The sequence below is a fragment of the Thalassophryne amazonica genome, chromosome 8 (assembly GCF_902500255.1).
Source record: "Thalassophryne amazonica chromosome 8, fThaAma1.1, whole genome shotgun sequence".
In the NCBI taxonomy this organism is placed as follows: Eukaryota; Metazoa; Chordata; class Actinopteri; order Batrachoidiformes; family Batrachoididae; genus Thalassophryne; species Thalassophryne amazonica.
In genome coordinates, this window is record NC_047110.1 from 102363950 (window position 1) to 102379737 (window position 15788).

The 15788-nt window shown below is 39.5% G+C and overlaps 1 protein-coding gene across 3 annotated transcripts in view; it reads right to left on the reverse strand.

Annotated features, from left to right (window-relative positions):
• Positions 1–1986: 1986 nt before the first annotated feature.
• nlrc5 (NLR family, CARD domain containing 5) overlaps positions 1987–15788 on the reverse strand; it is a 66419-nt gene continuing 52617 nt past the window's right edge. For all 3 annotated transcript variants that reach the window (XM_034177111.1, XM_034177114.1, XM_034177112.1), the window contains 12 exons: positions 13845–13934; positions 13551–13598; positions 13441–13470; positions 13048–13131; positions 12881–12964; positions 11742–11831; positions 7509–7568; positions 7287–7370; positions 7097–7180; positions 6782–6871; positions 2378–2440; positions 1987–2074 (listed from right to left, as the gene is read on the reverse strand). In XM_034177111.1, the coding sequence (XP_034033002.1) occupies positions 1987–2074; positions 2378–2440; positions 6782–6871; positions 7097–7180; positions 7287–7370; positions 7509–7568; positions 11742–11831; positions 12881–12964; positions 13048–13131; positions 13441–13470; positions 13551–13598; positions 13845–13934 (895 nt within the window). The remainder of the gene's footprint in view (positions 2075–2377; positions 2441–6781; positions 6872–7096; positions 7181–7286; positions 7371–7508; positions 7569–11741; positions 11832–12880; positions 12965–13047; positions 13132–13440; positions 13471–13550; positions 13599–13844; positions 13935–15788) is intronic.

Genomic DNA, 15788 nt, shown 5'->3' on the forward strand with positions numbered 1-15788 from the left:
GCCCACCTACAGTACCTTCATCAACCACCACCACCGCTGGACTGATAGTATTGCACACCAGGCATTTGCCTGGTGGCCTGATGGCCTACTGGCCTACGGATTTTTTTTTTTTTTTTTTTTTTACGAAGTAAAGTGAGCTGTGAGCTTTTCATCCGCGTTTTTTTTTTTTTTTTTGTAGCAGCTACAACTCGTCCTCATCTCTTAAAGCGTGGTGACAACAGCACACCTGCACTGAGCTTTACAAAGACATTTTTATGCTTTTTTTTCCTCCTTTATTTAGAATTCTGAGTTGAGCCGCTCCGTATCTGCACGTTAAAACAGCTGATCCTCCGCGACGCATCAACAACTAACACTATTTTCCACTTAAATGCACCTAAACTCTCTGAGGACCACATGATGTGAAAATGCAATAAAACTTTCTTACCTGTAAATCTGGTCATGTTTTCTGCATAAATAAATGTTATCCATTCTTTGTGCTCAAACGCCAAAGCAGGGGCGAATCCAGATGGAATGGGGGCATGGGGCAAGGATGCCCCCCCCCCACACCACTAGATTAAAGGTCCAGTTTTGAAGCCTTTTTTTTACTACAACTACTAATACTACTTAAAATAATAATAATTTCGACAAGTAAAATGTTTAGAGAAAATTTAAATGTTAGAAAAATGTTAGAAAGAATTTAATAGTTACATTTATTAACAATGTAGGTTAGAAATTACAAGTTTTACTGTTACAGTGCTGTCAACAGTTAAATATGAGGTCAAGAAAGAGGTCTTTATTTTACTTTTTATAAAACAAGTATATATTTTCATTGAAGTCAAGAAAAGGTGACTATAAAGTGAGGCGGGGACCACTACGGCCATGACGGTAAGTGAAGGTTAACTTCAGCTATTAATTGATGAACAGCAACCTAACTTGTTCATAAATCAGACATCTGTGTGTGAGAGAGACATTCTGATCTTCTGGTCCGAAGTAAAGTGCTGTCTAACTGGGTCACTCAGATATGAATTAAGGTTGGATATAATTTTCGTTCGTGCTAACTCTGCCAGTCACGTAACCTAGCCTAGCAATGTAACCTGTGCAAATGGTGTGCATGGCTAGCTACCATGCTGTCGCCGCCAGGTTGTTTCTTTATTCTATTTGTGTGACAATCGTGGGTCGGTCATATGAAGTATGCTGTTTTGCACAGTCTGCGGTGCGGTGGCGTGGTATAACGGCGTCCCTGTCTAAAATGTATTTTCCCAAGTCCTGGCATAATTTCACATACCTAACATTTTACTTTAAATTGAGAGTCATTCTCTAAGTTGATTAGCAACACAAATTGGTAATAAAAGAAATCCTTGATGTTACTTGTAGCTTGTAATGAGATAGACAACTGTCTCCATCTTGTGTCCTTTTTGTGTATTGCAGTTTCAAAAGTTCAACCTTTGTATCCAGTCATTGGTCCAGTCATCCAGTCATTTCTTGCTTTATATGATGAATTGTATCACACAAGTAATGATATATTATTTATAGTAAAGCCTACAGTATTTCTATAACAAAGGTTTTTATATAATTTCTATTTCTAAATTTAAGTAACAAGGCTGAATGAAATGACGGCTTATTATGTCTAAAAAGTAATGTGACCTACTGTCAATAGATCGTACTTTTGATAAGCCTATGATAACTGTATTTCGGGAGAACTTTTCATAATGCTTCTTATAGTGTTAAAATGTATGTGTCTCCTGGTGCACATTGATCGGTTAAGGGACCAAAAAAAAAAAAAAAAACACTGTCACAGCAGGCTTAATTTTTTTCCCCTTCGATACCTGGTGGTGGCCTGGTCTTGGTTAAAAATGCCCGGCCTGAAAAATTTCCCCAGTCCAGCCCTGACCACCACGGAACCACAGCCCACACTTTAGGAATCACTGATGTATTGTTAATGGTGAAAACACATTTAAATATATTTGGTGAGAGTTTTAAAGTTGAGTATGGACGACTCAGACATACTTACTCCAGTTTGGTCAGACTGGGACAGTTAGACATGATCTCTGCTATTCTGCCCAGATGCTCAAGGCTCAAACTACTGTCAGTAACACTGGAGGGAGAGACAGAGAGATGAGAAAAAATAAAACTGTATAAATTCAAGACTAAATCAAACATTATTTCAACACAAGCTTAATTCTCACAAGGTTTACTGGATAACATAAGAATGGAGAACATGCTTCTCTCAACATACTATTAATACTCTCACATTCTACACCACAGAATAAATCACGGTCGTCACATTCTGACTTATGCACTCATCTCTCTCTAAACTTTGGTCCAACCCAAACACTGTCATTTTCGTCATCATTCATCCTTTCACATTTTTTCTCATACTGTTGTCCTTCTGTCCTACCTTAGAGATTTTTCACCTCTATATTCTCTGAACCAAATGAGAGATCTCTTCTCTTCTCCCAAACTACCAGTTGCCATCAGAAAGCCGATGCGCAGTGACACATATGAGGAGAAGGACAACAAAAATATTTCATTAATTCTTCAGTTTTTCATGTGTATAACAGCTAACAATACCATTAAATGTTGTCTTACGGTGTATGACCTGCAACATCACAAGCTACGCCCACAAAGCAGATTTTTGGACTGTTTGCAAGGTCATGGTTCAGGGGTCAAATGATTCCCAATGTACACAAACCTTTCCTTTCTGCTTTAAGTGTCATGAAATAAAACATACAAGGTCTATTAGAAAAGTATCCGACCTTATTAAAAAAAAAAACATATGGATTTGAATCACGTGTGCTTGTGTGAGTCAACCTTGAACCTTCCCGCGCATGCGTGATTTTTTTCACGCCTGTCGGTTGCGTCATTCGCCTGTGAGCAGGCTTTGAGTGAGGAGTGGTCCAGCCCTCTCGGTGGATTTTCATTGTCAGGGAAATGGCTGAGAGACTGCTGCTTTGCTTGATCAAATTTTTTTTAGAAACTGTGAGGCACATCCATGTGGACACCATTCGAGAAATTCAGGTGGTTTTTGGTGAAAATTTTATGGGCTTCAAAGACATTAAGGGATGTTACTGTCGCTTTAAGGACGGCCCACAGCAGCTGTGGGGCGCGCCGCGCTCCAGCTGCCATCGACAGGCTGAGCAACCATTTCATTTCTAAACGGATCACTCTGTGGATCCATGACCATCGTGTGCACTTTCTCTGGTTATCACAAGAGCTGGACATCACCCATTTTCCTGCAGATTTCACTTTTAACAAGAGATTTTGTCGTGGAAAGCCGAGCGGACGCTTCGCGCATCATGATGAATTCGCTGCTGGACCGTCACAAAACCACCTCCGTTTTGGTCTCACAGGACGGCTTTGAGATGGCGTTCAGACAGCTGTCGGTGGTTTTTCAGTCGAGTGATTATCCAAGAAATTGTGGATGTGCCTGGACATTCCAGAACATGTTCTGTGACGCTTCATCACGGCGTTGCTTTGCATGTCCACCTCTCCACAATTTCTCTGATACTCACTCGACTGGTAAGCACTGAAAGGCATGTCCCAGCTTGTCCTTCTGTCCTTTCCATGACAAAAACTCCTCGTTAAAAGTGGAATGTGCCGTTCATTTCCAAACTGGATGCTGTGTTTTATCCGGGACGTCGTCTGGACTAGCACAGGAATTGTGAAAAGACGTGGACATCAGCACTTTTTCGGCAAATTGAGACAGACGTGCGGAGGAATTCCGCAACGCCGTGATGAAGCGTCACAGAACATGTTCTGGCATGTCCAGGCACATCCATAATTTCTTGGATAATCACTCGACTGAAAAACCACCGACAGCTGTCTGAACGCCATCTCAAAGCTGTCCTGTGAGACCAAAACGGAGGTGGTTTTGTGTCGGTCCAGCAGCAAATCCATCGTGACGCGCGAAGCGTCCGCTCGGCTTTCCACGACAAAATCACTTGTTAAAAGTGAAATGTGCAGGAAAATAGTTGATGTCCAGCTCTTGTGATAACCAGAGAAATTGCACATGATGGTCACGGATCCACAGAGCGATCCGTTTAGAAATGAAATGGTCGTTCAGCCTGTCGATGGCAGCTGGAGCGCGGCGCGCCCCACAACTGCTGTGGGCGTCCTTAAAGAGACAGTAACATCCCTTAATGTCTTTGAAGCCCATAAAAGTTTCACCAAAAACCACCTGAATTTCTCGAATGGTGTCCACATGGATGTGCCTCACAGTTTCTAAAAAAAATTTGATCAAGCAAAGCGGCAGTCTCTCAGCCATTTCCCTGACAATGAAAATCCGCCGAGGGGGGTGGACCACTCCTCACTCAAAGCCTGCTCACAGGCGAATGACGCAACCGACAGGCGTGAAAAAAATCACGCATGCGCATGAAGGTTCAAGGTTGGCTCACGCAAGCACACGTGATTCAAATCCATATGTTTTTTTGTTTTTTTTTAAATAAGGTCGGATACTTTTCTAATAGACCTCGTACTGTAGGTATACTGAGATGATTCAGGCATGTACAGGGTGGGAATGTAGGGTATATCCAGAGAAGGATGCCGAGGATGGGGTCACCAGACAATTGTGTACTGTACTAAATAAATAAATAAATAATGTGGAAAAAAAATCTAGAATTCCATTGTTTATCCAGAAAAACATTGGCAATTGTGGTTGCCAGAATAATTCTGTAAGAAGATACTCTAAAAATATGTAAATTTCTTTCCAGAAAATGTAAATTTTACAGTATAAAAATGGCCCCTTTTTTGTTTTGTTTTGTGTTTTTTTGCAAAAATAAAAAAATTAAGTCAGCCTTGAACCAGGGGTAAAACAAACACACGAACTGCTTGCATCACCATTCTGCTACATGGTGTGAATTTGTGTGAAAATGTAATGAACTGCAAAATCCATTTTATCTTATTGATATTTAGCCAATTCTTTTTTTTCGAAACGCCTCATATTAACATACTTTGCACAAATACAGTAAGAATTGTTAATGTATCAATGGTATAGAATTCCTTATATTTTCAGACTAGGTCCTATTGTGTGATACCACAGAGGTGCAAACAGTAAGCATGTTTGTCTCCCTTGCACTGTTCCCTTGTGAAGCACTCCAGGGTGCTTCACAAGGGTACAGTGCATCCTGAAAGTATTCACAGCACTTCACTTTTTTCATGTTATGTTACAGCCTTATTGCAAAATGCAGCAAATTAATTTTTTCCCCACAAAATTTAGCTTTTTTTCAAATTTATTAAAAATATTAAAAACTAAGAAACCACATGCATATAACTATTCACAGCCTTTGCTCAATACTCTGTTGATGCACTTTTGGCAGCAATTACAGCCTCACATCTTCTTGAATATGATGCCACAAGCTTGGTGCAACTATCTTTGGGCAGTTTTGTCCATTCCTCTTTGCAGCACCTCTCAAGCTCCATCAGGTTGGATGGGGAGCGGCGGTGCACAGCCATTTTCAGGTCTCTCCAGAGATGTTCAAACGGATTCAGGTCTGGGCTCTGGCTGGGCCACTCAAGGACATTCACAGAGTTGTCCTGGAGCCACTCCTTTGATATCTTTGCTGTGTGTTTAGGGTCATTGTCCTGATGAAAGATGAACCGTCGGCCCAGTCCGAGGTCAAGAGCGCTCTGGAGCAGGTTTTCATCCAGGATGTCTCTGTACATTGCTGCATTCATCTTTCCCTCAATCCTGAGTAGTCTCCCAGTTCCTGCCACTAAAAAACATCTCCACAGCATGATGCTGCCACCACCACACTTCACTGTAGGGATGGTGCCTGGTTTCCTCCAAACACAACGCCTGGCATTCACACCAAAGAGTACAATCTTCATCTCATCAGACCAGAGAAATTTTTGGAAAACTCCAGGTGGGCTGTCATTTGCCTTTTACTAAGGAGCGGCTTCTGTCTGGCCACTCTACCATACAGGCCTGATTGCTGGATTGCTGCAGAGATGGTTGTCCTTCTGGAAGGTTCTCCTCTCTCCACAGAGGAATAGTGGAGCTCTGACAGACTGACCATCAGGTTCTTGGTTACCTCCCTGACGTCTTCCATTTACGGATGATAGAGGTCACCTTGGGGGACCTTCAAAGCAGCAGAAATGTTTCTATAGCCTTCCCCAGATTTGTGCCTTGAGACAATCCTGTCTCAGAGGTCTGCAGACAATTCCTTTGACTTCATGCTTGGTTTGTGCTCTGACATGCTCTGTCAAATGTTGACAGGTGTGTGTCTTTCCAAATCATGACTAATCAACTGAATTAACTCCAATTAAGCTGTAGAAACATCTCAAGGATGATGAGTAGAAACAGGTTGCACCTGAGCTCAGTTTTGAGCTTCATGGCAAAGGCTGTGAATACTTCCGTACATGGGATTGCTTGTTTTTTTTTTTTGTCTTGTTTTTGTTTGTTTGTTTGTTTGTTTTTACAAATTTTCTCAAATCTAAAACAAACAAACAAACAAACCTTTTTTCCACATTGTCATTATGGGGTATTGTATGTAGAATTATGATGGAAAAAAATGAATTTTATCTATTTTGGAATAAGGCTGTAACATAACAAAATGTGGAAAAAGTGAAGTGTTGTGAATACTTTCCAGATGCACTATAATCCGTCCTCTAACTTCAGGGATTACTGAGATATGTGAGCTTTGCTACTGTGGTTTCTGACAAAGTGTCACAGTAGAGGCGATGAGGACATGTATATTCAAAACAATTTGACAAGAACATTAAGCCCATATGAGCAGTGTTTCTGAGGTACAGTGTGTCATAAAATCCCCAAACACCAACACCCAGAAAGGTAGAAAGTACTCACCTGACTTCTACACTAGACACACTGTGACAGGTGCACAGTGTGCCGGCTACATCCAGCACCCCCTGCTGGGTCATCATGTTATTGCTCAGACTGTGGATGCAGACAGGGCAGTGATTTTCACTGCATTACCACATGTTTAACACATTACGTGGTACAAAATGAAAACTAACACAACCTATAACACAAACATATGCACAAACACATGATGGTAATTATTTAGATATATCACATGCACTATACAGCAGCAGTTTGAGTGCAGTGAGAACTAAAATGTGTAATATCTGTATTGTGCAACATTCATGATGTGCATCTTACTTCACATAACTGGCGATTTTAAGCATCGGCAGGAAATCCACCACACGATTCACGGCTTCATCTTTCAAATGGTTCCCCGATAAGCTAGAATAAACGCAAACAACAACAGCTCAGTAACTGAGGGGGCAGCGCAAGAGAGTGTGTGAGTGTGTGTGTCTGTGTGTGTGTGTGTGTGGGGGGGGATACGCACTCCAGCTCAGACAGCTGAGGGACCTGCTGCAGGATCTCAAGCAGCTGCTGCATGTTTGCATCATTCAGGTCGAAATCAGTCAACCTGTGTCCACACATACACACACACACACACACGTTGTTGAAAAAAAAATGTAGTTACTTATTTGTTTGTTTTCTATTTTGTAACAAAGTGAACACAGAAACAACCACGATCCGTTAAGTTCAGTATATTGTAACGCACCTGCAGCGCGTTTGTTCCGCTTTCACTCTGTCAAACTGCACAAAAGATTCATCACAGTGCCTAAAAAATTAGTTCAAGTATAAGTTCAAACAACTTTAAAAGGGCAATTCATCTTCACACCCAATTACCTCAGACAAAATACAGTAATTAATGCACAATTATTACTAGTTGAATGTAATAACGGCACACATCAGAATTAAAACACATATATATTTGATATTGTTTATGTGCGCTAAACTTTGAAGCAGTCCGTAATCCAAATTGAGGCAAAATGAGTGTAGGCCGCAGCAGGGTCTGTCCCGCGAGCCAAGCTTGGGGGGGGGGGATGTGACCACCCTCGCCGAAGTCCCAAGCCAGTGAACTTAAATCAAATTAAAGATAAAAAAAGGTTTTTACACAATCAAACATTATTCTGTGTAATAAAACAAACAGACTCTGTTTCTCAGACGTTACTTGATTCAAAATCAAATTTATTAATTTGTACAGCGCCAATTCACAACAGGGTCGCCTCAAAGTGCTTCACGCAACAGAATTCAAAAACAGAACAAAATGAATTAAAAGATCAAAAGGGACAATTAAAGAGTAAAAACACAAAAGAATAAAAAGAATTAAAAAAAAACACATAAAAACATAATATACTAAAGATAAGACTGGGAAAACAGATAGTCTCCACAGAATCTGACTGTCTTATTTGCATCATTCCACAGAATATAGGGACACGATAAGAGAAACCTCTGTGACCCGCAGACTTTTTATTCACCCTAAGGACACAAAGAAGTCCTGCACCCTGTGAACGCAAGGCCCGAGCCGGTACGTGATGTTTCCTTAAAAGGACAAGCTCACTTTGGTCATATTAAATCACTGTTCGTAATCCATCCTCTGGATATTCGACTTGTCTGTGATAAAACAAATCCTTTTTACCCGAGGCCATCAAATATGGCCATCAGGTATTGCGAAGGCTTTGCGTCTGCCCGTTCGTCCATCCATGCGTCTGTCCAGTCCTATTACTGCCGGAGTCTTCACACTGGCTTCGTCGTAAAAGAGTACAGGTACGAGTAGCGGCCATGCCCAAAAAAGACTGCTAGAAAATGGTGATACCCCTCCCGGCGTTAGAACAAAATGAGACCTGTTTTATTTAAAGAATATGGATGTCTACTTTTAGAAAATCATGGTTGTACTAAATTAAAATGTGTACAATGCATCAGATTAACCCCCTGTTTGCCAAAACATTAACATGTCTTTGTACTGCAATATCTGATATATTCACCTGGCAAAGAGGCATAATATGTAATCAGAGCATCAATTAACCCCATCTTTCAGGTGTAAGGCATACCACTACACACATTTTTAGGGTTTAATGTGTTTTTTATCCTACTGTGGGGATATAAATTTTTTTATGAATTTTCCCACATGTTTTGTTGATGCTCTGATTATTCATGAGTGGATGTTAATAAAATAAGTTGCTGTGTATATCATTTGACAATTTTAGATGTCTGTTATTAGAAAATACCAGGTAGAATCATTTAAAATGGGTACAATGCTTTAAATTAACCCTTTGTTTGTGGTAAACCATCAGTCCACAGTTAGTAAGCAATTTGACTGATTGTGGTCAAGATTTCCTTTGGGGATGAAAGTACACGACATTTATATAAAAATCATCACACAGAATGTTCTGAAGTCCTTTTAATGGCAGTATAGACAGTGTTAACCCCTTTCCAGCTAATGACCTGTTGATCAAGAATTCTTTTGAAACTTGCCAGATTGCATCTGGCTGTACAGTTTTGATAATCTTTCTGAAATTAACCACTACTAATACAAACAACGGAGTGTTTTAGGTATCTTTCAGTGGTTTTACCCAGTTAATTCACTGTATTTCTGAACGCAGCATCTTAAAGAGCAGTTGGCTGTTGATAACCATTTTCATCATTTTCAGGTGTAGCTTCCCATAGATTCTATGTCTTCAATTTGCCTATAGATGGCTCCACAATTGATCCTTTGTTTCAAGAAATGGATTTGATCTCAATCAGGACTAAATGAACAAAATATGACCAAATTTGACCAAAATAAGTTATAATTAAGTTATAATACGATAGTATTAATTGGTCTAACAAAGGTACGTAAGAGTAGAAACAATGAGATGGTACAAATTTTAATTTCAATGAACTTAATTAAGCCAACAGATTGTTTCTGAGAAGGTCATTGTGCTTCTATGGCAGACCAATTGTGCATTAATTAATGAGGCAGCAAATAATATTTTACTGCAAATGTGCAGTAAAATAACTGCAAATGTGTATTTTGCAATGACGATCGAAACTGGTCACACAAATACCCTCTGCAAGTTTCAAATAATGATTGCTAGATCAACATGTGATTAGCTGGAAAGGGGTTAAAACTGTCTATACTGTCATTAAAAGGACTTCAGAACATTCTTTGTGATGATTTTTATATAAAAGTCATGTACTTTCATCCCCAAAGGAATTCTCAGCCACAATCAGGCAAATAGCTAACTGTGAACTGATGGTTTACCGCTAACAAAGGGTTAATTTGAAACATTGTACCAATTTTAAATGATTCTACCTGGTATTTTCTAATAAAAGACATAAAATTGTCAAATGTTATAAACTTCAATTTATTTTATTCCCATTCACTCATGAATAATCTGTGCTATCAACAAAATATATGGGGGAAAATTCATAAAAAATTCAGATTCTAAAGGGTTAATATCCCCATAGTAGGGTAAGAACTTAATTAAACCCTAAGAATGTATGTAGTGGTATGCCTTACACCTAAAAAAAATGGGGTTAATTGATGCCCTGATTACATATTGTGCCTTTTTTGTTAGGGGAATATATCAGATATTGCAGTACAAAGACATGTTAATGTTTTGGCAAACAGGGGGTTAATCTGCTGCACTGTACACATTTTAATTTAGTACAACCATGATTTTCTAAAAGTAGACATCCATACCCTTCAAATAAAACAGGTCTCATTTTGTTCTACCGTCGGGAGGGGTATGGGTATTTTTTCAGCCCTTGGCCGACTGGCCTGCCTGCAGTCCAGACCTGTCACCCATTGAAAATGTGTGGTACATTATGAAGCGCAAAATATGACAACAGAGACCCCGGACTGTTGAACAACTGAAGTTGTACATCAAGCAAGAATGGGACAGAATTCCACCTACAAAGCTTCAACAATTAGTGTCCTCAGTTAACAAAATGCTTATTGAGTGTTGTTAGAAGGAAAGGTGATGTAACACAGTGGTAAACATACCACTGTCCCAGCTTTTTTTTAAATGTGTTGCAGGCATCCATTTCAAAATGAGCAAATATTTGCACAAAAACAACAAAGTTTATCAGTTTGAACATTAAATATCTTGTCTTTGTGGTGTATTCAATTGAATATAGGTTGAATATAGGTTGTATTCTGTTTTAATTTACATTTTACACAACGTCCCAACTTCACTGGAACTGGGGTTGTATATTATGTAAAAGCTAGTGAGAAATAAACACTTCTGAAACTAGAAACGCTATTTTTGTAACCTGATAACACCTCTGGTAGGATTTACAAGCCATTTCTCAGACATCAGCGTGTTTGCTAACTCAAGGCTAACGTCTGCTTTTGTCAAAAGCTCATGTACACATACACACACGCCCTTCTCCAGACGCCATTAAGACGTAAATATTGTTCATGATTCATTGCTTGAATGAGAGAGGGGCTTTACTCAACATGTAAACATTTATACTAAAGACAACAGGATCTTAAATTAATTAAACAATTGCAAATGATAAAGAAGACAATGCTCATACGGGTGAGGGTATTTTAGTATTGCGTTTTTTTTGTTTTTTTTTTACACAAAGAGCCAAAACTACATTACATGTGTATCAATGGCAGTGACCCTCTGATTGAATTCAAACCATGTTTTTGTCTGAACCCTAAAAGTGCATAATGTAGTTAGGTATTCTTGCATTTTTTTTATGGTGACTGATAACATAAATTGGTGGTGATATAAATTTCTATCAGGGTGATTTATCCACTAGAGGTCCTCATAATGTAAACTTCCACCTGTTTTAATGCTCAATAAACTTTTCAGAGTAAAATAGACTCTGCAGGGAGTACATGTGGTCCCACTCAGACGTTGTTGTGGCCTGATTGATTACAGTGTTTCATGATGTGACTCAGTAGTTTAAATAAACTTGTGCTTTATGTAAACCTGTTCACAGGTCAGTACCTCACCTGAGCTCCACTGATGTGACTCGTTGGCTTTGATTCAAAGAGCAGAGCGCCCTCAGTGCCATATCTGTGGAGGTGATGCTGTGGCTCACACTGAGGAAGAATAATTGAAAAAATACATGAAAATTCAACCAGAAAATAAATACAAACCAACTGCCTACAATCTGTGGAAGTAAGGAGCACCAAAACAGAGCACTTTCCCAAAGGACTCCATGTTAAAATGTCCAAATTTAATGTCACTTCAATGCTTCAACTTAGTTTTGAATCTAATTTTCAAAAGTAGTTTTTGTTTTTACCCGAGGCCGATATATGGACATCGGGTATTGCGAAGACCTGGCGTCCATTGTCCGTCTGTCTGTCTGTGTACAACATAAGTCCAATTCTATTACTGCCACAGTCTTCAAATTCACAGGGAAAATTCTTGGGACACAGACCTTGGAGTTCAAAGATGGCTAACCTTGACCTAGTTTAAGAGGTATTTTAAGAGGTTAAAAAGTCCCATTCTGTTTCAGTCTGTTCAGTTTAGTTTTTGAGTAGCGGGGTGGCAGCCACTCAGAGTACAGCTGCACTGTGACGTTGCTAGCTGCAAACGATTTCATGATGGCATCACGAAATGCACATTAATTTACTGATACAGTCACGAAAAGCTCCACATTTTCATGATGGGAGCACAATTTAATTTTGTGACAGGACCGCAAAATGTGGGGCGATGGGGGGTGTCTGTGGGGTCAGTGTAAGGGATAGGGCTAAAAAACATAAAATAAAAAAAAAAACATGTCACAAAAATGTTATTCATTCTGTGACGGCGCATAAAAAAAAGCTTGAGACTGGGATGGTCACAAGGGCATACATAAGTACATACATACGACATACTCGTACATGCACGATGATAATTATCATAACATTATTATCATCACTATTATTAACTGTAGTAATATTATGTATTATTATTATTCATATTACTATCACCATAATAACAATTAGCATTAGAATTCATACTACTACTACTACCAATAATAATAATAATAACAAAGCTATTAATAAGTATTATTATTATTATTATTATTATAATCGTTGATGTTGTTCTTGATACTATAAAACGTCTGAGTGGATATGCATTTGGTGAGTTGTGAATTTCTCACTTGAGCCTGTGCAGGGACGTCATCTTGGGCAGAAATTTCAGCAGATTTTTTACAGCTTCATCTGTCATTGAGCAGTGAGAGAACCTGGTGCATAAAAAATTATAAATATATAAATGACTGTTTGGTTTTATCATGTAATAATAATCCATTGTTATTAAATAACTTACGCCAGCTCAAAATGGAAGCAACACCGAATCAGTTTTTGACACAGTGAGGTCATATATGAAGGAAGGAGGCGGCTTTTGATCATCCTAAAATAATGATAATAATGTATTTAAACTAGCAGCACAATTCATTCGCCCCCAAAGCCCTAATGTTGCATCCTGCATCCTGGGCAGCTTTTCATCATATGTTGATTCATAGATCTTATCTTTACACGGTGCTATAGAGATATATATGTCTCACAGTGAGAAAGCTGAGGTTGTTGTGAACATTTTGATATGCAACACAAGGGCACTGTACAAAATGATTACACCTCAAAGAGGAATTTCTTAAGGTATAACAAAATCCAAAATATACCCTTCAGGCTCTAAGGGCTAAATGTCAACTTGTTACCATACCTGAACTCCTTGAGTAGCTTGTTGTCATCACTAAAAATTGTTGGAGAAGCATTTAGTGCAAAACCAGGCAAATACTGACATGGAGCTTTTCATAGACATCACGATGTTACCTGTTGTTCCAGCAGAACTTTAAGATCACCTGCTGTTTGCCTCCATTGCTGTGAAAACCAATAAGACACAACAAATAAAAATCTGCACATTTAAAAGACCTAATTTTATTTCACAGCATTTAAATAAGAGCATTTCTAAAAGGATCTGATTTGTACTTTGAAGACATAAATGAGTTGTTTGGTCAGAATTTGACAACTGTTTCAGTTCAAACTGGAAAAACAGCATTTTTGTCCAAATGGCACAAAAAAATTAATCCAAAATAAATCACAACAATTTCAACAAATAAAGCGTACCTGATGTGAACTTGTTGTAAGTTGCCATGAGAAGAGAGGGCGCTGGCCAGCATAGTCACACCTGCTATGCCGATGCCATTGTTACTGGCACTAAAACAAGGAAAAAAAACATTTCAGTGCAACACAAACCTTTGTTTGTATTAGACATTAACGTGAGCTTAACTGGATTAACGAGAGAATCCTGTCAAAATAATTGAGGCTGACTATGCAGTGATGATTTCCACTGTGTTCTTTTTGTGCAGTGAGATTAATTCTCAATTATATAACAGTTGAGTGGATCCTTGTCATTTGATTGGTACTTTGTATGTCACGTGACATGGATTATTCATCCCATTTGTGTTGCATTGCATTTAGAGTGCAATTTGGTTCCATTTAGAGTGCAAATTTGGTTCCATACTTTTGGTACCATTGCACTCTGCGCACACACACGCACACACACACACACACACACACACACACACACACACACACACACGTGCACACACACAGACACTGAAGGAATATATCCTAAATGTGCTTAAATATGCATTAACCATTTGTGCTTTTTCCCCATTCAGGGTCATCATAATATTATTTATCTTTTATTGAGCTAAGAATATATTGGTACATTTATGAGTGTGTTTTATATAATGGCTGAGTTGATTCTTGTCATTTGATTGGTGCTTTGTATGTCACATGACATGGATTAATTCATCCCATTTGTGTTGTATTGCATTTAGAGTGCAGCTTGGTTCCATTTAGAGTGCAAATTTGGTTCCATACGTTTGGTACCATTGCACTCTCATGTGCACGTGCACATGCACGGCCTCGTGCACGCGCACACATGTGATCAGCAATATACATGTGCGCACATCCTCGTGCACATGCGTGCATGTGCATGCATACTCGTGCACGTGCGTACGTGCACATGCACGCATACTCACGCACGCGCATGTCGCAAACACACATGCTCGCACATGAGTATGTGCACGCCCACGCATGCGTGCGCACGCACACCCAAAACCAATCCACTGTGCTGCCTGGAGCTTGTTAGCAGGAAGAGAGAACAAAAGCTGGACTCATTTCTGACATGATTTTTTTTTGCTGCACTGAGCATGTATCAATCAATCAATCAATTTTATTTATATAGCGCCAAATCACAACAAACAGTTGCCCCAAGGCGCTTTATATTGTAAGGCAAGGCCATACAATAATTACGTAAAAACCCCAATGGTCAAAACGACCCCCTGTGAGCAAGCACTTGGCGACAGTGGAAAGGAAAAACTCCCTTTTAACAGGAAGAAACCTCCAGCAGAACCAGGCTCAGGGAGGGGCAGTCTTCTGCTGGGACTGGTTGGGGCTGAGGGAGAGAACCAGGAAAAACACATGCTGTGGAGGGGAGCAGAGATCGATCACTAATGATTAAATGCAGAGTGGTGCATACAGAGCAAAAAGAGAAAGAAACACTCAGTGCATCATGGGAACCCCCCAGCAGTCTAAGTCTATAGCAGCATAACTAAGGGATGGTTCAGGGTCACCTGATCCAGCCCTAACTATAAGCTTTAGCAAAAAGGAAAGTTTAAAGCCTAATCTTAAAAGCAGAGAGGATGTCTGTCTCCCTGATCTGAATTGGGAGCTGGTTCCACAGGAGAGGAGCCTGAAAGCTGAAGGCTCTGCCTCCCCTTCTACTCTTACAAACCCTAGGAACTACAAGTAAGCCTGCAGTCTGAGAGCGAAGCGCTCTATTGGGGTGATATGGTACTATGAGGTCCTTAAGATAAGATGGGACCTGATTATTCAAAACCTTATAAGTAAGAAGAAGAATTTTAAATTCTATTCTAGAATTAACAGGAAGCCAATGAAGAGAGGCCAATATGGGTGAGATATGCTCTCTCCTTCTAGTCCCTGTTAGTACTCTAGCTGCAGCATTTTGAATTAACTGAAGGCTTTTCAGGGAACCTTTAG